General features: G+C 37.2%; 1 protein-coding gene across 1 annotated transcript in view; it reads left to right on the top strand.

The window, feature by feature from the left end:
* The window catches only part of KDM5A (lysine demethylase 5A), a 111944-nt gene that overhangs the window by 40451 nt on the left and 48433 nt on the right, over positions 1 to 23060 (top strand). The window contains exons 11-14 of the mRNA XM_045830406.1: positions 5840 to 6021; positions 12492 to 12654; positions 13748 to 13867; positions 16337 to 16531. Coding sequence (XP_045686362.1) covers positions 5840 to 6021; positions 12492 to 12654; positions 13748 to 13867; positions 16337 to 16531 — 660 coding nt within the window. The remainder of the gene's footprint in view (positions 1 to 5839; positions 6022 to 12491; positions 12655 to 13747; positions 13868 to 16336; positions 16532 to 23060) is intronic.

Here is a 23060-nt window from a genome sequence, read left to right as displayed (position 1 = left end):
CATGGTACCATCTCATCTTTCGTTTTGCTTGCCATGTATTCAGAAACATCTGAGGACTTAATATGTGCTGAATAAAGTTTTTATTTTTTTGTTTTTTTTTCTTTGTGATCAAATGTTGTATCTTTTGGCTTTCTCATTATTTTAGCATTATTTATTTATTTTTCTCCTGTGATTGTAGAACACACAGGTTAGGATAGTCAGATTAGGATAATATTGATTCGAGAATAGACACTAGGTTTTAGTAAGGGAGAAAGAGAATGCATACAGTGAATGGAGAACATAGATTATATATGGATGTTTTTTATACAAAGAGTTTATAGTGTTGGAATGTACAGATGTTAAATTCAAGATATTAAACCTGGTATATATAAGTATAAAGAATAGCATCAGTCTGAGTTTCTTCATACCCTCCTATTAGCAAATGGGAGATAATTACCAATTATTGGAAAGAGACTTGATTTTATAGCTCTTGCCTTTTTCTGAAATGTTTTATGTTTTGAAGTTTTAAGTTGTTCTTTTTTAAAATATATTTTATTGATTATGCTATTACAGTTGTCTCATTACCCCTGCTTCATTCCCCTCCACCCTATACACCCTCTCCCACCCACATCCCCCCCTTCATTTCATGTCCATGTGTCATAAGTTCTTTAGCTTCTACATTTCCCATACTATTCTTGCCCTCCCCGTTTAGTTTCTACCTACCATCTGTGCTACTTATTCTCTGTACCTTCCCCCCCCTCCTCCCACTCCCCTGTTGCTAACCCTCCATGTGATCTCCGTTTCTGTGGTTCTGTTCCTGTTCTAGTTGTTTGCTTAGTTAGTTTTTTTTGTTTTAGGTGTGGTTGTTAATGATTGTGAGTTTGCTGTCATTTTACTGTACATGTTTTTTTATCTTCTTTTTCTTAGATAAGTCCCTTTAGCATTTCATGTAATGAGGGCTTGGTGATGATGAACTCCTTTAACTTGACCTTATCTGAGAAGCACTTTATCTCCCCTTCCATTCTATCTGCTCTTTGCTGGATATAGCAATCTTGGATGTGGGTCCTTGCCTTTCATGACTTGGAATACTTCTTTCCAGCTCCTTCTTGCCTGGAAGGTCTCTTTTGGGAAATCAGCTGACAGTCTGATGGGAACTCCTTTGTAGGTTACTGTCTCCTTATCTCTTGCTGCTTCTAGGATTCTCTCCTTCATTTTTACCTTGGGTAATGTAATTATGTGCCTTGGTGTGTTCCTCCTTGGGTCCAACTTCTTTGGGACTCTCTGAGCTTCCTGGACTTCCTGGAAGTCTATTTCCTTTGCCAGCTTGAGGGGAAGTTCTCTTTAATTATTTGTTCAGATAACTTCCACTTGTTGCTCTTCCTCTTCTCCTTTTTGGTACCCCTATAATTCGAATGTTGGAATGTTTAAAAATGTCCTGGAGGTTCCTAAGCCTCTCCTCATGTTTTTGAATTCTTATTTCTTCATTCTTTTCTGATTGTATGTTTTTTTCTTTCTTCTGGTCCACTCCATTGATGTGAGACCCAGCTTTCATTCCATCACTATTGGTTCCCTGTGCATTTTTCTTCATTTCACTTATTGTAGCCTTCATTTGTTCATCTAATTTGCGACCAAAATCAACCAATTCTGTGAGCATCCAGATCACCAGTGCTTTGAACTGTGCATCTGATAGGTTGGCTTTCTCTCAGTCGCTTAAAAGTACTGGTTGTGGGACTTTAAATTTTGTTTGAGCCATCTTTTTTTTTTTTTCCATTGGTCTGGTTGTGCCTGTTACATATGAAGGGCGGAGCCTTAGGTGTTTACCTGTCGGGGCAACCAAGTGGCTGGGTTGTGATGTTGTATGTGGGGGCGGGGTCCAAGAGGGAACAATGGCGCTTGCTCTGCTCTCCCTCGGACCTGAGTTCCTTCCACTGCTTCCCCCAAGCAATCTGGGCTCCTCTGGTGCCAATTCCCGTGTGGGTGGGCTTGTGCACCCAGTGGGACTTTCCAAGGACCTTTCCTGTGAGGCTAGGAGCCTCTCCCTGTGCCTCAACCCCCACAGGTGTTTTCAATCAGTGCCCCAGGGCTCTATTTCCCAGTGCTGTAATTCTGGGTTGTGCACAGTGCCTTGTTTCACAGTCGCCGCCTTGCTGGGTCTGCTGGTTGCCACCCCTCACCCGGGGTTAGCCTGCTGCTGCTTGCCCGCTCAGGGTCCACCCGCTACAGTCTTACGTGCCCCTGATGCCTTGGGTGCCCAGTCCCAACACTCTCCGCTCTCTCCACAGTGACCAGCGCCTGGCTGCCTGACTCCGCCCCTCCTACTGGTCTGGATGAATGTGTCTATTTTAACTTCTTGGTTGTCTGACTTCCATACAGTTCAATTTTCTGTCAGTTCTGGTTGTTACTCTGTTTCTAAATTGTTGTTGTCCCTATCTTGGTTGTGCAGGGAGGCACGGTGTGTCTACCTATGCCTCCATCTTGGCTGGAAGTCTGAAATGTTAAGCAGTTTTAAGTTCTTAAATAGATATTTACATCTTTTAACCTCAGAGATAAGGTCACAGCTTTTAAAGATTATTCTAAGTTTCAACCCCAAGTAACTAGTACTAATAATGTAAATATTAACTCTTCTTCATTGTTGAGTTTTGTACGAATACATTTATCTATTTCTATTTCTGTACCATACACCTTCACTTAAGAATGTGTAGTAATGCTGGGTTTTAAACATACCACTCATAGTATGAGGAGATGGGTGATACAACCTTTTTTTTCTAGACTGGATTGTGGATTTGCTATTTATTTTCTAAGCAATGATGTTTAACTCATTTCTGCTTTTATAATGAAGGTTGGAGATAACCCATTTGTCACAAAAGGATTGTAAGGACTAATTAGAAAATGTGTATAAAATCTTCAGACTTTTTATATTTTATGTCAATTTGTTACTGTCCTGTGATTCTGTTAGAATAATGGATAACCACTAGTTTTTCACAAGAATAATACATTCGTTTTATGGGTTAGCCTTTTGGTATCTGATAGCACGCTTTTCTAGTATTACAGCATAGTGGAAAAGTACTTTCAAATTAGTATATTTGTCTTATGAGTACAGTGTGTTTTACAAACAGGGTTTCTAAAGAATACAGATAGCATAGAACTTGAAACCTTGGGAACATTGTTTTTCTCTTATCCTTGTTCCATATTAAATCACTAACTGAATCCTGTCAATTCATTTTTCATTGTTTTCTGTAGGATTAACCTCTTTCTGCTCTCACTACTGCCTTCCTTGTCTTGGTTGTATCACATCTTGTTGGGATGGTTGCCATGATCTTACATAATAACCACTTGTGTTGGGAGTCCCCATGACCATCTCCAGGTTGAGTGATTTTCTAGGAGGACTCATGGCTATGGTTTATTATAGTGAACAGGTACAAAGGAAACCAGCAAAGGGAGAAGATGTGTGGCCAAAGTCCAGAGAAAACCAGCTATAAGCTTTCAAGAGTTCTCTCCCAGTGGAGTCACAGAGGATGCACTTATGTTATTTCAGTATCAAATTGACAATGAATGAAGTGTTGCCTGCCAGGAAGCTCATTAGAGACAGTGCTCAAGGTCTTTATTGGGAGCTAGCAACATAGACACCCTCTGCCCAACGTATATACCGAGATTCCAGATTCCTGAAAGGAAAACAAGTGCACATACACCATGTTGTATAGTCTGTGAGCCACTTGATCACTGTAAGGAACTCTTTATCATGTAAGTTTCCAAATGCCAACCAAGGGCCAAATTTTAAGCAGGCCTTTGAGGGATAGCAGTCCTAGGCCTGCCGTATTAATTGTTTTTTTGCTTAGTTCTTCTCTCTGCAGTCTTTCTCATGTTTTTATTTCACTTAAAACTTTAAAATTGGTAGGTCTTTGGGAGTTCATTATCTAAATCTGTCTACTTTTGTTTATATTGAAATTTCCATAATCAAAAGTTTAAAATATTTAAGATGCATTTGTTTTCCCTTTTGAATGTAAGGTTAAATTAAAGCTTTTTAGCTTGAAACTTAGTATTAAAGATCCAATCATTTTTTCTGGTCTTAATTCCTGTTTTACTGAGTATGACTGTTCTACTCTGCCCCTTCCTCAGCTAGACCACTACATTCTGTCATTTACTTTCAGATCTTACCTATCCTTTCAAGCTCCACTCAGCCTCTTCATTTTCCATGAACTTTTCTTTACAATCCCAACCCATGATGACTATTTTGCTGTCCTCAAAAGAACTATAGAATCTACTCTTTTGTCGGTATTTGGAGTTTAATATATAGTGCCTTGTCTTGGAACTTTTGTATATAGGTCTTAGGTCTTCAACTAGATTCATTATTTTTTCAGCCACCTAATCTATTAAAAAATGTATTGAGTAGTATTTTTTTTAAAGCTTCATTTTTAAGTCTTTGGAGGGTAAGAATCGTATCTCTTTATTATTTTTTATTGGAATTCCTAGTTAAAACTATGTTGAACTTTATTTTATCCTCTGTGACTTTTTTTCTTAAATCCTCACTCAAGGATATTTTTATTTTTTAAGAGAGAACAGAAGGAGGGTGTGGCAACAATCAATTGGTTGCCTCCACTACATGCCCACACCGGGGATCAAACCTGCAACCTTTTTTGGTGTATGGGATGACACTCCAACCAAGCCACTCAGCCAGGGCTGTCCTCTGTGATGCTTCAATGTACTTTTATAGTTTTCATTTATGTTATGCATTATGGGTGATATCCTCAAATATGTCTATTTCACAAATTCTCTCTTCAGCTTTGTCATTGTGTCAAACCATCTTATGTTGAGGGTTTTATTTTTAAACTCTGTATTATGGAAAGTCTCAAGTATATAAAAATAAATGTAATAGTACACTTACCTTCCTCCCTCAGTACCTGTCATCCAGGTTTAACAGTTATCAACCTTCCAATGGAAGGTAGTTGGATTCTGTTATGTTTCCTATATTCAGTCATTCTAATGTCACAGATCACACATCCTTTGAGAATCTCACTCTACACTTCTGCAAGAATAATCGTGAAAAGGGCAAATAACACCTTAGTATTATTGAGAAAATAGTTTGACTTTGCAGATCCTCTGAAATAGTCTTGGGCTTCCTAGATCCCTCTTTAAGAAATACTCTTTACAAGGATAAAAACTTTTAAGTCTCTATCTCATATGGCTTTAGGTGGGTGTTTGGTATTCAGTGTCCAGTGCTTATATTTAATTAGAAACCTCTATGAAAACTCAGACAACTGCTTTCATTCTGGCTTTGCTTCCTTTCTTTGTTTCTGGAAACTGGGAATCATTTTCTCTTTTGAGTCCATCTATGACACAAAATGTTTTTGTTTTTATAATTTATCTATTTCTAGATGGGTTTATAATGAGGGGGTTGGTGGTGTCAACTTTTCTGCATCATCTCAGTCTTTAGTGTTGCCACAGATTCAGGATTATGTATCTTATTATGTCTTCATTATATGGCACCATTCTAAAAGTATAGTGACAGACATTTTTGGAAGTTATGCTACTGGGGATAGAGCAGAACTATAATGGTGACCTATTAAAATGAGTCTCTCACTATTTTACTGGTAAGCTGGGGGGAGTAGTAAAAAGCCTTGTTCATATTCTTCAGAATAAATCAGAGATACCTGAAATAATTAACAGGAAATCTAAATACTACCTAAATAAAAAGATAGGATTAAATATTTAGGTGTAGAAAAGAGCACAGATTCTATGCACTAGCTTACTATAAATACAAAATTTTTAGCTTCTGAGATCTACTTTTTTTGAAGACTCCCTTGAGATTTCTTTTTGGTACTGGTCATTTCTCATCTCTCATTCACTTTTTTTTTCTTTATAGGAATATGCACTTTCTGGTTGGAACTTGAATAACATGCCTGTCCTAGAGCAGTCTGTTCTTGCACATATTAATGTAGACATCTCTGGTATGAAAGTACCATGGCTCTATGTGGGAATGTGTTTCTCTTCTTTTTGCTGGCACATTGAAGATCACTGGAGTTATTCCATCAATTACTTGCACTGGTATGTATAATCTTTGTTAATAGTATACAAATATAGCAACATTTTAAAAAGTTTAATAATATTAGGTGATATATTAGGGAGAGCTGAATTTACAAGTGTTTCCTATCCAAAAGTAGGATAATATATGAAGGAGAAAAGTGTAATGGTATAAGGATACAATATCTCAGACACCTTCCCTTTTAAAGTATGTGCATGCTCAGAGCTTAGAGTTCTAGACCAAATGATAATACTTTGGCATATCTTTTGATATGCCAGGAAGGATGTTTAAAGTTTATATACTTTAAACCTTCTGTTTAAGATCTGACTAAATCTTCTGTATTTGAAATTTTCAAATAATTTTACCTTTTAAATAACATTTTCTTTAAAAATACCTAAGTTATATGTATATTCATTATTAGTAAATTCTTTTGCTGAATTTATTTGTATCTCACCCACAGCTTACCTAACTCCTTGGCCAGTACTGTGATCCTAACTAAAAGATATTTTTCCCTCTGTTTGGAAACTGTTATTCAGATCACACTATGCAGGGGAAAACTAGTGATTTTCATTCTCTACCTGATCACTTACTGTGTAATGTGATAACCCTTTAGCCACATGTGGCTATTTAAATTAGTTAAGATTAAGGAAAATTAAAAATTTACTTCCTCAATTGTAGTAACCACATTTCAAGTGCTTATAGTCACATATAACTAGGGGCTCCTGGATTGGCCAATACAGATAGAAATGTAGGGTAACTCAGGACATGGCTCCTCCATGACCTCAGAGAACAGGTGGCTGCCTGGCCATCAACCATAAGAAATGAAGAAAACAGTCTGTATTTGGATATCCCAGCCCTCTCAAGGCCTCTATGTCCGAAGACTCCTGTGTTTATCAGCAAAGTATAGAATTTTCACAAATTACTCTATCCCTAAAGCTATAAGTAACTCCAAGGCTGGAGGTGGGATGCAGTCTCTCACACCAATTCCCCACCATTGGTTACTCTCCTATAATGTAAACAATAAACAATATGTCCACAACACCTGGTCCTCTGGTGGTTTTTTTTTGTTTTTTGTTTTGTTTTTTTTTGTTTGTTTGTTTTTTGGTAATATCACAAAACACTTAAACAGCCTTCTGGCTAGGAGCTTCTGCATTACAATTGGTATCATAAACATGATATTTCAGAAAGTACACCTGTTGAGTTGACTGAGAGTGCCAATATGCTGAGTGGTAGAGGTCACCAGGGGGAATCCTGAGGTGGTTGCCAGGGGCAATCCCAGTGAGGTCACTGGGAGTAATCCTAGAGAGGTTGCCAGAAGCAGTCCAGGGGTAGTCCATGGAGAGGTCACTGAGGAGAATCCCAGGGTGGTCCAAGGGTTCAGTGTGGTATGAGGTGACAAGCCTGTTTGATTGCTGGGACCCTCATTATTGGAGGGATACCCAAACACTTTCACAGGTTATATAGAACTTTTAAAGGCAGAATGCTAGTACTGGGGGGGGAAAAAAAACCCATGCACTGAATTAGTAGCAGTAGTCTGGCCCCTACTGCATATACTGTTCAAGTGCACTACCAAGCCGCTGGTGGCTGAAGGGGAAGTATGGTGGTTAGAGGGTGAGTTTAACTTGAAAAATGAGGAAATAAAATTCTAAGGCTAATCTTAGTCTCTCCTTGAAAATTTGCCTTTGCTTTATGATACTGTTCTTATTTCTGTTTTGAAAGGAATGGTGTGGTCACAACCTTGAATGTTTTGCCAAAGTTCTCATAAACGGGATAAAAATCTCTTATATACAGTCTGTCATGTTGTTACATCATAAAAATTTTACTCAAACAATTTAAATTGATAGTTTAAACACGGAAAAACTCTCACTCCCCTCTCAGACAATAAAACTGAGGGGAAAAAAATAAGTCTTTTAAACACTGTAATTCTCTTTCTGGAGGCCCAGGAGCTGCAGTCCCGGGGATAAGCCCAAGGCTGATCTCTCCCCTGCCTCTTCTTCAGCTTTTGTGAAAGTTGTAAAGAACACTAAATAATAAAACAGCTTACTTTTATTACACTAAAGGAATGCAGTAATCACCAAAAATAAAAATATAAGTGTATTTGTGGATAAAAAAATAACTTTCTGAAAATTATAAAATATATTCCTAAATTTGTTAATCTTAAAGAATACTAATTACTTAGTTATCACTAAAAATTAAGTTGTAATTAAGTTTTAAAAATACGTAATTTTTATAATAAAAATACATTTTATTATAAATATAAGCTATATTTTTAAAACAAATGTTTTAATTTCTGAATGAGTTAAAAGAGGCAAACTAAGAGGGTCTAAAAAGTTACAGAAAAATTATATAAACAAAGTAAAAAAGTCATGTACTTTCTCCACAAAAATTAGTATTTCACATTATGTATATAGTCTTTATGTGTTCAGTCTTCATATATATAGTCTTTATATAATATATGTTTGTGTATATCAGGTTAGCTTCCTTGCCTTCACTGTTGGTTTCCTGTATATTTTTCTTTATTTCACTTAGTGTATTCTTCATTTCTTCCTTTATTTTGTGACCTTACTCAGTGGGTTATCTGAGCATCCTGATCGCCATTGTTTTGAACTCTGCCCCTGATAGGTTGGGTATCTTTATTTCATTTAGTTCTTTTTCTGGGGTTTTGTTGTCTTCTTTCATTTGGGCCATATTTCTTTGCCTCCTCAATTTGGCAGCCTCCCTGTGTTTGTTTCTGTGTTTAGGAAGAGCTGCTTTTATTTCCTGTCTTAGTAGTGTATCCTATGTAGAAAAGGCACGTGTAAATTGTGCAGAGTGGAACCTCAGGTAATTGCCAGGGCAGGACAACCCACTTCACCACTTTGTGGCTATGTGTGTGTGTGTTGTGTGTGTGTGTGGCGGGGGGAGTCTCTGAGAGAGGACAGTTGCAGTGCCTGGCTTCTGGAGGCCTGCTGGAACTCGCCCTGCTTTCAGTCACCTTCTGTAGGGGGTTGGCTCCCTTCCAGCTGTTGCCCTTGAGTTTACATGTGTTCTAAACCCGTGCATGCTCTTTAAGTTGTGACAATGCTGCAGTTTCTTCTGTTGCCTCATCCCCTACTGGTTTTTACAACCAGAGGTAATGGGGGTTTTTCTTCCCAGTGCTGGAACCCTGGACTGCGTGGTCTGGCCTGGAGCTGGGATCACTCACTCCCCAGTTACCCCTCCTGATTTTTATCCACCACAAGGGAATGTAGGACCAGTTGTGCCACTGGCCACCTCTCTGTGCCACCTGTCTGCCCTATTTCCACGACCACACCTCTTACCTGTCTGGATGAATGTAGCTTCTTTAAGTCCTTGGTTGTCAGACTTCCATACAGGTCAGTTTTCAGGTGGTTGTGGGTGTTAATTTGTTTTGAGATCTGGTTGTAATTCTTTCTGTGGTTTCATGAGGAGGCAAAGTGTCTACTTATGCCTCCATCTTGACGAGAAGTCCTGTCAATTACATTATCAAATCTATAATATATTGTTTTAAGATTTGTCATTTATAAACAGTCATGTTTTACTATAGTACATTTACAACAATATATTATGTCTTTGGAGGAGTGCAGGGAGAGGACTCTGACTTGTTTTGAATTTTGTATGTCTGAAAATGGATTTTTGAATCATACCTTTAAACTGAATAAAAATTGCTAAAACTGAAATAACTGAATTTATAGACATGTTTGCAAATAATCAGGATGGGCAGAAATTAATTACAGGACATAATAAATTAAAAATAATTGTGACATAACTGTTATAATATTACTAGTTTTTAATCTTTTTTCAGACATAAGAAAACTTTATTTTCCTAAAACAACTTGATAAATTATAGTTTCATAAACAATATTAAAACATATTTTTCTCCATTCCTGATTCTTTGAAATTTAGAAACTCTTAAATGTTCTTTCCATGACAGTGTTTTTTTTTTTTTAAGAGTATTTATTTATTTTTAGAGAGGGGAAGGGAGAGAGAGAGAGAGAGGGAGAGAAACATCAATGTGTGGTTGCCTCTTGCATACCCCCTACGCAGGACTTGGCCCGCAACCCAAGTGTATAACTTGGCTGGGAATGGAACTGGTGACCCTTTAGTTTGCAGGCTGGCACTCAATCCACTGAGCCACATTAGCCAAGGTGACATGTTTATTTATATAAATCCAATCAAAATCTGATGTCTTTGTGATAGGACACGTAAAGTTTCCAATTATGGTTTCATTAACCAAGTCTTTGTCTGGAATGTCATGATCAAAAAATGCCTGGGCTCTGAATGGCACCAAAAATTTTTAAAAATTAAGACTAACTTTGAAAACTAGTGAAAGCCCCTTAAAAAATGGCCTGGTACCTTGCTTTTCAAAAGAACCATGACAGTCTTTCCAGGTAAAAAAAGTTACTTTCATGGGAAATAGAAAAACAAAAATCCTCAAAACATTTTGCTTACCTCAAAAACTTGAAAAGCTCACCCATATCTATAAATATTGCAGACAAAGTCTGATGATAACTTTCTATAACATTCCAACAAAAAAAATTTTAAATACCTGTATAATCCATTACTGTTCCTATTATGTTCATACAAATAATTAGGCAAAATTAAAACTGGACTTAATACAGGAAATAAATTAACCCTAAATTGATTCTTCAATTAAAATAATTGAAAATTATGTTTCAATAAAATCTATTATACTCAATTATAAAAATTAGACTCATTAAAAAATAAATGGTTTATACAATTTTATTTCTCCTCTATAAATTAGACTGCACCGTGAATTTTTCTAGTTTTCTTTCCAGAAACATATAAACTAGAGATAAAGGTAATCTATCAAATTGTCACTATTTAATTTAATTTCAGCAAAAGCCTTCCTTGCATTTGGAAGTCTTCCCATCTGACACTTACAAACTAAGAAACTACTTTGTAATTTACTATGTTCAGTAACCTTTGTGTTCTTTCTGTTTTCATACCTGATTACTTGTTTACACAGTATAGGCCTCACTTTGAAAGCCCATCTACATGTTCGACAGTTTAACTAAATAGACCTATTAACAAAACTAATCAAATTAAATACCACAATTCCATATCAAGATAGTAATACTTTGGGAATTCCAGGCTGTCCCTACTTTAGAAAAATCAGTTAACAGCTTCTTTTCCAGTCTTAAGTCCTATTCCCTTGTTTCCCTTATTCAGGGGAAAACAAAAACAAAAGCAAAAACCCTTCCATATCCTACATAGATAGGGACCTGCTTTCTCTGTCAAGATCTTGGAGGTTGTCTGGTTGGATAAGACAAAAGTCATGTGCTCCTTGACATTCTTGGCCTGCCTTTTTCTCCTCCTCTTGGTGTATATGTAGCCTGTACTATTTTTGTGGCATATAAATACAATATGCCAACATTCTTACCAGCCAAGGTCTGCCTGTCTAGAAACACTAACAAAAATTATGAAGTAAAAAAACAATGTTGGAATAGAACATGGGACAACTCAGGGCATAGCCCCTCTACAACCTGGAGAACACATGTGGTAGCCTTAAGGAATGACAAAAACAGTCTATATCTGGATGTCTCCACCCCCTCAAAGCCCATGTATCTTAAGATTCCTGTGTTTATCACAAAAGTAGAATTTTCACATGGTACTTCCTCCCTAACCCTGTAAGTAACACCAAGGCTGGAGGCAGGGCATAGTCTCTCTTACCCATCCATTGCCATTGGTTCATTCCCTGTAATGTAAATAATAAACGACATGTCCACATCTGCTGGTCTTCTGGGTGGTTTTTTTTTTTTTTTTTTTTTTCCGGAATATCACAAACACTTAAACAGCTCCCTGGCTTGGAGCTCCTACATTAGAAGAATGTTTTCATCATCACAGTAATTTCTAGAATTGGATTAGGATTAAGAAATTGAGGTATTCTATAAAAAACATGAGTAAATAAATCCATTTCCTAGGAGTACACCTTGGCATTATAAATGAACTCTAGTGCACTAAAGTCTAGTACATTAATGGTGCCAAGTTTTTGGTCATTAAGATTTATAGATAGAACTCTATTCAAGGTTCAACAATTTCTAGCCTTGGCTTATTTTTCTGTTTTGTAAAATTAAGCTCAATGAAATTATGTAAAGATATTCTAGAGAGCATTTACTTTTACTTTGATTATTTTGTGGATAAGAATGTTCAGTGGACCTGTGAGTCAAGGAAGTATGTCAATATCCTTTGGAACAGTATGTACTTTTTATGTAGTTTCTTTCCTGTTTGAAGATACTATTTACTGATGCACCTTAAGGAGTTCATGTGTTTTGAATTTTTTTTTAATAGTGATAAGTATGTGTCTATTACAAACAATAGCACAGATTTATGAGATGGTTGCCAGGATTCAGGGCTTACAGTCTGTGGCCATTTGAAACAAGACAGTTAATTATAATTTAGTGGATTTGCATCAGAGACACTGGCCTCATTGACACCATGCTCTACCTAGCTAAACAGTTATTTTTTTTGCTAGGGGGGAGCCAAAGACATGGTATGGTGTGCCATCTCATGCTGCAGAACAACTGGAGGAGGTGATGAGGGAGCTGGCCCCTGAGTTATTTGAATCTCAGCCTGATCTTCTACATCAGTTAGTCACCATCATGAACCCCAATGTGCTAATGGAGCATGGTGTGCCTGTGAGTCTTTTTGTGTCTCCTTTCAGTATTTTAAATTTAAAGTTACTTTAGCTTTTGATTAGTTGCAACAAATGGTTTGTTTTATAACTGGAAGTAAAAGATCATGTCATCTTCTAACTAAATTAGAATTTACACTCTGAAAGGACATCTACTTGATTAAGAAAGGGGTGTTTTAAAGTATGAATTGTACTTTATGTATAGATAACTATTAGAAAACTATTAGATAACTATAGAAAAAGGGTATTTACCTTTTGCTTTTGGTAAACCATTATATCTCGGTTTTAACAAAAATCATATTTTTTATTATCCCTTTTTAACAAAAGTATTTTAAGTGGTAGTTCTAATTAATGTTCATTCTTTTGGAAATCATACATACTTTTTATAAAGATTTCACAGCTTTTTTTCCACATGAGATGATGAAGTAAATGTATATGAATATCTTTTCTACTTTTCAACTTAGTTTTGAAAATGATTATTAAATTTAAGCTACTAACACCTGATAAAGTATAAATTTGGTATTTGTTACATATAGTCAGATACTTATCATAACCTTAATGAGACTAGATTAGTGGGAGTGTTACTTGTCTTTATGGAGTGCATTTATAATAGAATATAGGACTTTTCAAAAGATACATAGTATTATAAAACTAAATGAGATTTAGGAAAACTGATTTTAGGGATTTCTTCATAATACATATGAGCTAATCAATTAGTCTCTTTCTGAAAAATTATTCAAGAACAAGAGGAAGTTCCTTTATAACACAGGAATAAAAAGAATTAAATTTTCTTAATTGTAAAAATTCTATCAACTTAGGAAACTAGTAGTTCAGTGAGAGTAACACTTTCTCTTTGAGAATTTCTTTTAGCTGCTAGTTTTTGTCATGAATTATTATAACTTGTTATCAGGGACTATCTTAAGAAGGTAGAATTCTGGCTGCTTCTTAAACCTGATACTATTTTTCTGATGTGTGTAGGTTAATGCTCTGTTATTTTCAGTTTTACAAAATGCTTCTAAAACTGACTGATCAAATCTGTCACCCTCTTTTTTGTTTTTTTATTTTGTTTTATATCACTGTTTTGAATTTACACTTAGGTGTACAGGACCAATCAGTGTGCTGGAGAGTTTGTTGTGACGTTTCCCCGTGCCTATCATTCTGGATTTAATCAGGGCTACAACTTCGCTGAAGCTGTGAACTTCTGTACTGCTGACTGGGTCTGTTCTATAGCAAGTAGCTGTTGTACGTCTACTAACATCCCTGGAAAATGTATCTTAGTTGCCATAGTTCCTTAGCTGGGGAGGGGAGGGTTCATGAGTATTTCATTAGAGAATGGAGTGGCGGTAGTAATTCACAAAGTTTAGAGTTCCCATTATGGTTTTTATTTGGAAGATGTCATGGTTCTTTACTTTTTATTCATTATTTGCCCCATTCTGTTTGAATTTTAAGTAGTTCATATTTTCTGAATCTTTTCTGAGAATATATTTCTTCTAGTCTTTGTTTCCTCTGAACACCTTTGGATTTTATGGAGATGACTAGATCTTTTTAATAAGGATTCATTCCACCATATTTTCAAATATTTAGCTCTGTGCTTTTATTTTAAAATATCCCTGTATTACTATTTTTTGATGGACAATTTGGTGATTTTTATTCGCCCTTCCATTTTATGTTTTCTATATTCCCCTTTTAAAAAATTTATTTTAAAGAGTAGGTGTAATACTAAAATCTCTACAGGCTATACCTCTGTGTAAATGGTAATGCCAGTGATTGGTATTTTGCTTTTGTATGAGCTAATTATCAAAAAATATTCACTTGTAATCATGTCATATTGGTTTGGGAAAGACTTGCAAATATATAATACACTCTGACTTTTTGCTTTAGTGATGTTTCTGCCACCTCTCAACATTTTAGGGAATAGCCTTCAGTAGTATTGGATCTTATGTTTTCTGTGGGCATCTTAATTTATTCAGTTTCATGATTAACCATTTTTTGTTTTCCTTGGTTAATGAATGAAATGATACAGTGAACAATCTTATTTGATCTAGTAATTTTAAACTTCTTTCTCATTGGACTTAAGAAGCAGCAAGAGCAAGACCAAACTTAGAGCCCTGAGTTTGAGCTCTATTTTAAAAATTCAGCTTTTATTGTTTATGATTTATTTCTTGCTTGGTTAGGTGTGGGGTGGGAAATGGAGATGATTCAGAGATGACTTAGAGATTGTTTCTGCCTTTAAATTGCTATTGATATTTGACCTTGGGCAGCTTTTTAAATTTCCCTGGGCCTAGGTTTTATTACCTGGTATATAAAGGTACTGATCCATGAAGTAACTTCAAACAAGTGAAATAATGTATGTAAAAGCTCTTGATACTACTCTGTAGAAGAAGGTAGTGATACAAATGAAAAGTTACATATAGCAGCTTCATATCTGGAATAAAATGATGGTACTAATTTTTATAAGCCACTAGTTAAATAAATCAACTCTTTTACGTGGCTCCTTACGTATTATAGTAATTAAGAACTGCAAGTCCCAGTTTTGTTTTTCTCTTTCTAGCCCTTGTATTAAAGCTATGTAAAAAATGTTTGAAGAATAAATATGTAAGAATTAAGAAATGAAAGAGTTGTATATTATTGACAAATATTTGCTCATCATAAGCTCAGTATATGTATTTTCTTAGAAAAGTTTGTTTTTTTGGAAGAGGATGAAGATACTGCTTGATTAGATAGCTTGTACTCTTGAACTATGGTTCTTGTGATTCCTTTTTGAAAATGGAGGTGAATTCTAGATGGTTCTTAAATGTTCATTTTTTTTTTAAATTTTTTCTATTTTATGTTGCACTTTTCAAATACAAACAAAAACTCCTTTTAGCCACCTAAGTTTTTCAGCTACAGTATAGGGAAGAAGTTGAGAGAGAATGTATGTGTGGGTATTTGATAGCTAGTATTGCTTGGTTTAAACTAAAGCTTCATGGTTAAATACATTTTTAGAAATCATCTTACAGAGTATATCTGTGATTTATGAAGAGTAATTAGTGATTTATCTCACTTAAGGAAAATAAAGTATGTAATCTTACGTGTTCATCTTAAATTTTCTGTAGACCAGACTGCTGGTTGTTTTTAAAAGAATTCCTAGATGCCAAAATCTAAATCATCTTTCGCATTGGTCCTCATTAAAAAAATTAAAAGTCAGTCAATATGGATTGCTTAAATAGCGCTCTCTTCCTATTTTACCTCCTTCCCTCCCTCCCTTCCCCCCCATTTTTTTTTTCTGGATGCGTATAACAACTGTTTTTTTTGTTCTGTGGAAACTCCAATGCTGAATATGTCCACTTAACCTTTTATAGCCTGATTTTTTTTCTCTTTTTTCCTATAATGGCAGTTTTATGTTAGCCTGGTCTAAAAGTTTGCTGCCTAATTTATATATATAAAGGAACTCATACTTCTTGATGTACATAATGAGTAGAAAATCAGCAGCTTGTGCCAGAAGTTTAGCAGCTCAAAATTATGGGAATCAAAATTCCTGCTGGGCCATAAAGGTTTAATATTTACAGTTACTTCTTATGTTCAAGTGGAGTTTGTTACTCTGTCTTCTTTATAATAAAAGGGAGGCCTAGAGGGTAAATAGTGGTTCTGTTCTGGAATATGTTACAAGCAAGTAATTTAATTTGAGAATCTTGTCTTGTTTTCAGTTGCCCATTGGACGTCAGTGTGTCAATCATTACCGCCGGCTAAGGCGCCACTGTGTCTTTTCACATGAGGAACTCATTTTCAAAATGGCAGCCGATCCAGAATGCTTAGACGTGGGGCTGGCTGCCATGGTGTGCAAAGAGTTGACTCTGATGACTGAAGAAGAGACACGATTAAGAGAGGCTGTGGTGCAAATGGTGAGTTTGCTGAGCATATTTCCTGTATTTAATACTGCTTATGGAATATAAAAAATTGAGTCTATAAAAATGCATTTCATTTTTTATCTTTTTAGAAGTTGAACACAAATATCACTAGTTTGGGCAATGTTTCATATTTTTATACTTGTCATTTTGGTTTCTTCAACTTGAAAATGTTTTAAGAATCTTGATGTCATCATCTCCAGGTTTTTAAAAATGGAGTCCTCAGAATTTCTTAGGTATATATTTATTTTTTAAAAATCTCCTACATATAGTATTATTTCTTTAAACAAGAAAGTTTAAACTTTTCTTTTCTCTCTGAGCTTTCTAATTGAATTAAAGTTACATTTCCTGGGATTACAGACTGTCAGTCACCAGAAATGTAACTTGAAAATCAATCTGTCTGTTATTTCCCCTTCTTCTAAGTAATTTAATGAGTAGAAAGAACTGAATAACCAAGGGTTGGGATTTGAATGCTTAGAGTAAGCTAAACATTTATCACATTGAAATGGGAACTATGTGAGAAAATCTGTCTTTATCCTCATCTTGACCCAATCTCCCTGACTCTCCTTTTATAGCTAGTCTCACTAGATTTGTGACTTGCTCCCTTTGTTGCATAAATGTCACTCACACGTGAGGAGATAATGAAGCACGAACTTTATTACCCGGGGAGGCTCAGAGGAGAATCCCAAATTCTGAGCCCGCCCCAGGCTCGTCGCAGTTTCTTTAAATATTGTTACAGAGCAAAGAAGGGAGGGGGGCGTCTTTCTGCTAAAGCAAGGGAGTATACAGAGGCAGAAGCGGAATGAAGGCTAGCATTTCGGCCTTGAGATAGCGTTACCTAGCAACTTTATTAGTTTGCTCCCTACCTAAAAATAACTTCTACCCAGCTTTTGTCCCGACAAGCTTGCAGGTGTTACAAGGAGTAGAAAGCCCCTTTGTGAGACACAAACTTTATTTTCCTGCCACACCTTCTGCTCTTGCTCAGCCTGCTTTCTCGACTTAGCTATTCTGTTTCCATTTTTGAACAGCTTTGTTTTAGGTATACTTGATATACAATAAACAATATATGTTTGTAGTATATAATTTGCTGTTTGCATATATTTGTGAAACCTTTGTCATAACCAAGATAATGAGCGTATCACCTTCAGAAGTTTCCTTATACCCCTTTGTGATCCTTTCCTCTTGTCCCATCCCACCCCACTCACCCTTTACAGGAAAACACTAATCTACTTTTAGTTTGCCTTTTTTAGAGCATTTTATTTTAATTGAATTATGTAAGTTATACTTTTTATCTGATTTCTTTCACTTAGCATAAACACTTTGAGATTTAGCCACACTGTTACATGAATTAATAGCATATACCTTTTTGTTGCCAAGAGTATTACATTGAATGTAATACTCATGATATATGAGTGTTGATATACCACAGTTTGTTGATCCATTCACTTGTGAATGAACATTTTAATTGTTTTTAGCCCAAGCCAGTGTGGCTCAGTTGGGTGGGTGTCATTCTGCAGAGCAAAAGGCCACCAGTTCAATTCTCAGGCAGGGCACATGCTTTGGTTGTGGGTTCGGTCCCCAGATGGGGTCCTGTGAGAGGCAACTAATTGATGTTTCTCTCTCACATGGATATTTCTCTCTTCCTCTCTCTCTTCCCCACTCTCTAAATATCTTTTAAATTGTTTTTGGTTGCCCTGGTTGGCATAGCTCAGTGTATTGAGCACAGGCCTGTGAACCAAAGGGTTGCTGGTTTGATTCCCAGTCAGGGCATATGCCTGGTTTGGGGGCCAGGTCCCCAGTAGGGAGTGCTTGAGAGGCAACCACGCAGTGATGTTTCTCTCCCTCTGCCTCTCTTTCTCCTTCCCTTCCCCCCTCTCTAAAAATAAATAAATAAATGATCTTTAAAATTTTTTTAAAACTAAAAAATAAATTGTTTTTGGTTTTTGCCTGCTACAAATGAAACTTTTGAACATTTCTGTACAGATTTTATATTGACATGTTTTCATTTCTTGGGTAAATACTGGCAGTGGAATGGCTGGGTCATATGGTATGTGTGTGTTTAATTTTTTTGTAAAATAGAAACTGACAAACTACTCTAAACTGGTTGCATCACTTTACATTTCCACCAACAGTGTGTGAGAGTTCTGCTTGTGCTACATTCTCATTGACACTTGGTGTGGTTAGTCTTTTTTAACTTGTTAATAGGTTTGTAGTGGTATTTCATTATAGTTTTCATTGTAATGACTGATGATTTTGAATACCTTCTGTGTTTATTAGCTGTTTATGTATCTTTAGGGGAAGAGTCTATTCAAATTTTTTGCCTAACCTTTTTATTTTCAATTACAGTTGACATTCAATATTATTTTTTAATAGTTTCAGGTATATAGCATAGTGAAGAGATATATAGTTTATGAATTGACCCACTTGATAGGTCTAGTACCTACCAGGTACTATACATGGTTATTATAACATTATTGACTGTTTTCCCTATACTCTACACCTTCATGATTATTTTGTAACTGTCACTTTGTACTTAATCCCTTCACCTTTTTCCCCAGCTTCCCAGTATTCTCTGTCCCCACAACCATCAGTTTGGTTTCACCCAGCTTTTAAAAATTGGGTGGTTTTCTTACTGAATTTTGAGAGTTCTTTATATATTCTGGATGTAAATTCCTCATCAGATAATGTGATTTGGAAGTATTTTCTTCCAGTTTGTGACTTGTCTTACCCATTACTTAACAGTATTTTTTTTTAAGAGCAGTTCTTAATTTTTATGATATTTAGTTCATCAATTTTTCTTTTAGGGCTTGTGCTTTTGGTTATATTTAAGAAATCTTTCCTTAATTCAAGATCACAAAGACTTTGTCTTATGTTTTCCACAAGTGTTTTATACCTTTAGGTCTTAGAGTCAGGTTTGTCATCTCTTTCAGGTTAATTTTTGTATGTGGAAGAGTGAGATATGGATCCAAGTTTATTGTCTTACATCATATGTCACTAATAATTTCAAGTACTTAGGAGAACACTAACCAAGAACTTGAACCGAGAACAATTAGTAGGTAGAAAAAAAGCAACAACTTTGTATTGAAAATACTGTTACATTTAATTAATTAATTAATTAATTAATTTAATTGATTATATTATTACAGTTGTCCCATTCCCCCCCTCTTTATTCCCCTTCATCCTGCACACCCCCTCCCACCTGCTTTCCCCCTGGCTTTAGTTCATGTCCATGGGTCATACATATAAGTTATTCAGCTTCTGCATTTCGTATACTATTCTTAACCTCCCCCTGTCCATGTTTTACCTACCATTTATGCTTATTCTCAGTACCTTTCCCCCCATCTCTCCCCCTCCCACTCCCCTGTGGATAACCCTCCATGTGATTTCCATTTCCGTGATTCTCTTCCTCTTCTAGTTATTTGCTTAGTTTGATTTTTGTTTTTCTTTTAGGTTTGGTTAATAACTGTAAGTTTCTTCTCATTTTATTGTTCATATTTTTTATCTTCTTTTTCTTAGATAAGTCCCTTTAACATTTCATATAATTAGGATTGGATGATGATGAACTCCTCTAACTTGACCTTATCTGAGAAGCACTTTATCTCCCCTTCCATTCTAAATGAAAGCTGTGCTGGATAGAGCAATCTTGGATGTAGGTCCTTGCCTTTCATGACTTGGAATACTTCTTTCCAACCCCTTCTTGCCTGCAAGGTTCCTTTTGAGGGATCAGCTGACAGTCTGATGGGAACTCCTTTGTAAGTAACTGTCTCCTTATCTCCTGTTGCTTCTAGAATTCTCTCCTTCATTTTAATCTTGGGTAGTATAATTATGATGTGCCTTGGTGTGTTCCTCTTTGGGTCCAACTTCTTTGGGACTCTCTGAGCTTCCTGGAAGTCTATTTCCTTTGCCAGATTGGGGAAGTTCTCCTTCATTATTTGTTCAAATAAGTTTCCCACTTGTTGCTCTTCCTCTTCTTCTCTTGTACACCTATAATTTGGATGCTGGAATGTTTAAAGATGTCCGGGAGATTCCTAAGCCTCTCATCATTTTTCTGAATTCTTGTTTCTTCATTCTTTTCTGATTGGTTGTTTCTTTTTTCCTTCTGGTCCACACTGCTGAATTAAGTCCCAGTTTGCTTCCCATCACTATTGGTTCCCTGCACATTTTCCTTTATTTCACTTAACATAGCCTTCATTTTTTTATCTAATTTGCGACCAAATTCAACCACTTCTGTGAGCATCCTGGTTACCAGTGTTTTGAACTGTGCATCTGATAGGTTGGCTACCTCTTCATAGCTTAGTTGTATTTTTTCTGGAGCTTTGATCTGTTCTTTCCTTTGGGTCATTTTTTTTTTTGTCCTGACGTGCCTGTTAATGTAGTGGGGGGCAGAGCCTTAGGTGTTCACCAGGGTGGGGCAACCCATGTCACTGGATTGTGGTGCTCTATGTGGGGCAGGGGTCCGAGAGGGAACAATGGCATTTGCTCCAGTCTCTGCTGGATTTCAGTTACTTCCCTCGCTTCCCACAAGCCAGTTGGGTGTTTCTGGTGCTCATTCCCGTGTGTGTGGCTTTGTGTATGTTTTAGGACCCTATGGGTCTCTCCAGGGAACTCTCCTGTGAGGCTGGGAGTTTCTCCCGGCACCTCAACCCCCACAGGTGTTTTTCGGCTCAGTCAGTGGTTTGGGGCTTTATTTCCCCAAGCTGGGGCCCTGGGTTGTGTGGTCCAACCCGTTCCCCAGTTTCGCCTGGTTTATTTGCGTGTGAATGTGGGACTGCCCGGTCCGCCAGCCACCACCTTGCTGGCCATCTGTAGCCTTGTGTGCCTCACCTGGTTCCACAGTCTGGTGATGCCTGGGTCCACCAAGGTGGGACTCACATTGCTGCAAGTCCTCTTTGCCCTGGCTGCCCGACTCTGCCCCTCCTACCAGTCTGGATGAGTGTGTCTTCTTTAACTCCTTGGTTGTTGGACTTCCATACAGTTCGATTTTCTGTCAGTTCTGGTGGTTTTTTGTTTTTAAGTTATTGTTGTCCTTCTTTTGGTTGTGTGAGGAGGCACAGTGTGTCTACCTATGCCTCCATCTTGGCTGGAAGTAGCATAAAAATAATTTTTAATTAAAATATTAAATGCTAATATGAGAAAGTGGAAAGATAAGAGAATATAGTGAGATTAATTCAGTATCAAAACAAAGCATATTTTGCCCTGGCTGGCGTGTAGGCTAGCTAGTGTGGGCCTGCAAACCAAGAGATCACTGGTTTGATTCCCAGTCTAGGGCACATGCCTGGGTTGCAGGCCAGGTCCCCAGTAGGGGGGGGCACATGAGAGTCATCCACACATTGTTGTTTCTTTCCCTCTCTTTCTCCTTCTCTTTCCCTCTCTCTAAAAATAAAATCTTTAAAAAATAAAGATGGAGGCATAGGTGGACGCACCGTACCTCCACGCACAACCGAGATTAGAACAACAACAATTTAGAGGCAGAATAACACCCAGAAATGACGGAGAATTTATCTGAATGGAAGTCGGACAGCTAAGAAGTTGAAGTAGACTTGTTTATCCAGACCAGTAGGAGGGGTGGAGAGGAGCATCCGGGAGCAGCGCGTGGAGAACAGGGAAAACTGGGCGCATAAGGCAACCGGGAGCACATAAGGCATCGGGGCGCTCAAGATCGCAGTGGGTGGACCCTGAGTACGCAAGCGGCAGCTGTCCGCCAGTGAGGTGGTGATTGTGGACGAGGGCAGAGTGGGCAAGCAGCAGCTGTCCCCCAGTGAGGCGGTGATTGTGGATGAGGGCAGAGTGCGCAACCCAGGATCCCAGAGAAGGGACTGAGGTCCCAGGAGAATGGAGCTACCACCATTGTTCCCTCCCGCCCCCTCCCCTGCCCCCACATACAACGTCACAATCTAGCGACTGGGGTGCCCAGCCCCGGTGAACACCTAAGGCTCCGCCCCTCACCATAATAGGAGCGACTAGACCAAAAAAAAAAAAGAGAGAGAGAGAGAGAGATATGTCTCAAACAGAAGAACAGATCAATGCCCCAGGACTCATCCTTTTGAGCGACCAAGAGATAGCCAATCTATCAGATGCACAGTTCAAAACATTGGTGATCAGGAAGCTCACAGAATTGGTTGATTTTGGGTGCAAATTAGATGAAAAAATGTAGGTTACCATTAAAAAGATGAAGGAAGATGCACGGAAAACCAATAGTGATGGGAAGGAAACTGGGACTCAGAACAATAGAGTGGACCAGAAGGAAGAAAAAAACAACCAAACAGGAAAGAATGGAGGAATAAGAATTCAAAAAAATGAGGAGAAGCTTAGGAACCTCCAGGACATCTTTAAACATTCCAACATCTGAATTATAGGGGTACCAGAAGGGGAAGAGGAAAAGCAACAGATTGAACACGTATTTGAACAAATAATAAAGGAGAACTTCCCATTCTGGCAAAGGAAATAGACTTCCAGGAAATCCAGGAAGCTCAGAGAGCCCCAAAGAAGTTGGACCCAAGAAGAAACACACCAAGGCACATCATAA

Source organism: Phyllostomus hastatus, unplaced genomic scaffold (assembly GCF_019186645.2).
Source record: "Phyllostomus hastatus isolate PE091 unplaced genomic scaffold, TTU_PhHast_1.1 phas_contig_152, whole genome shotgun sequence".
NCBI lineage: Eukaryota > Metazoa > Chordata > Mammalia > Chiroptera > Phyllostomidae > Phyllostomus > Phyllostomus hastatus.
This window is presented reverse-complemented; position numbering and strand designations above follow the sequence as displayed.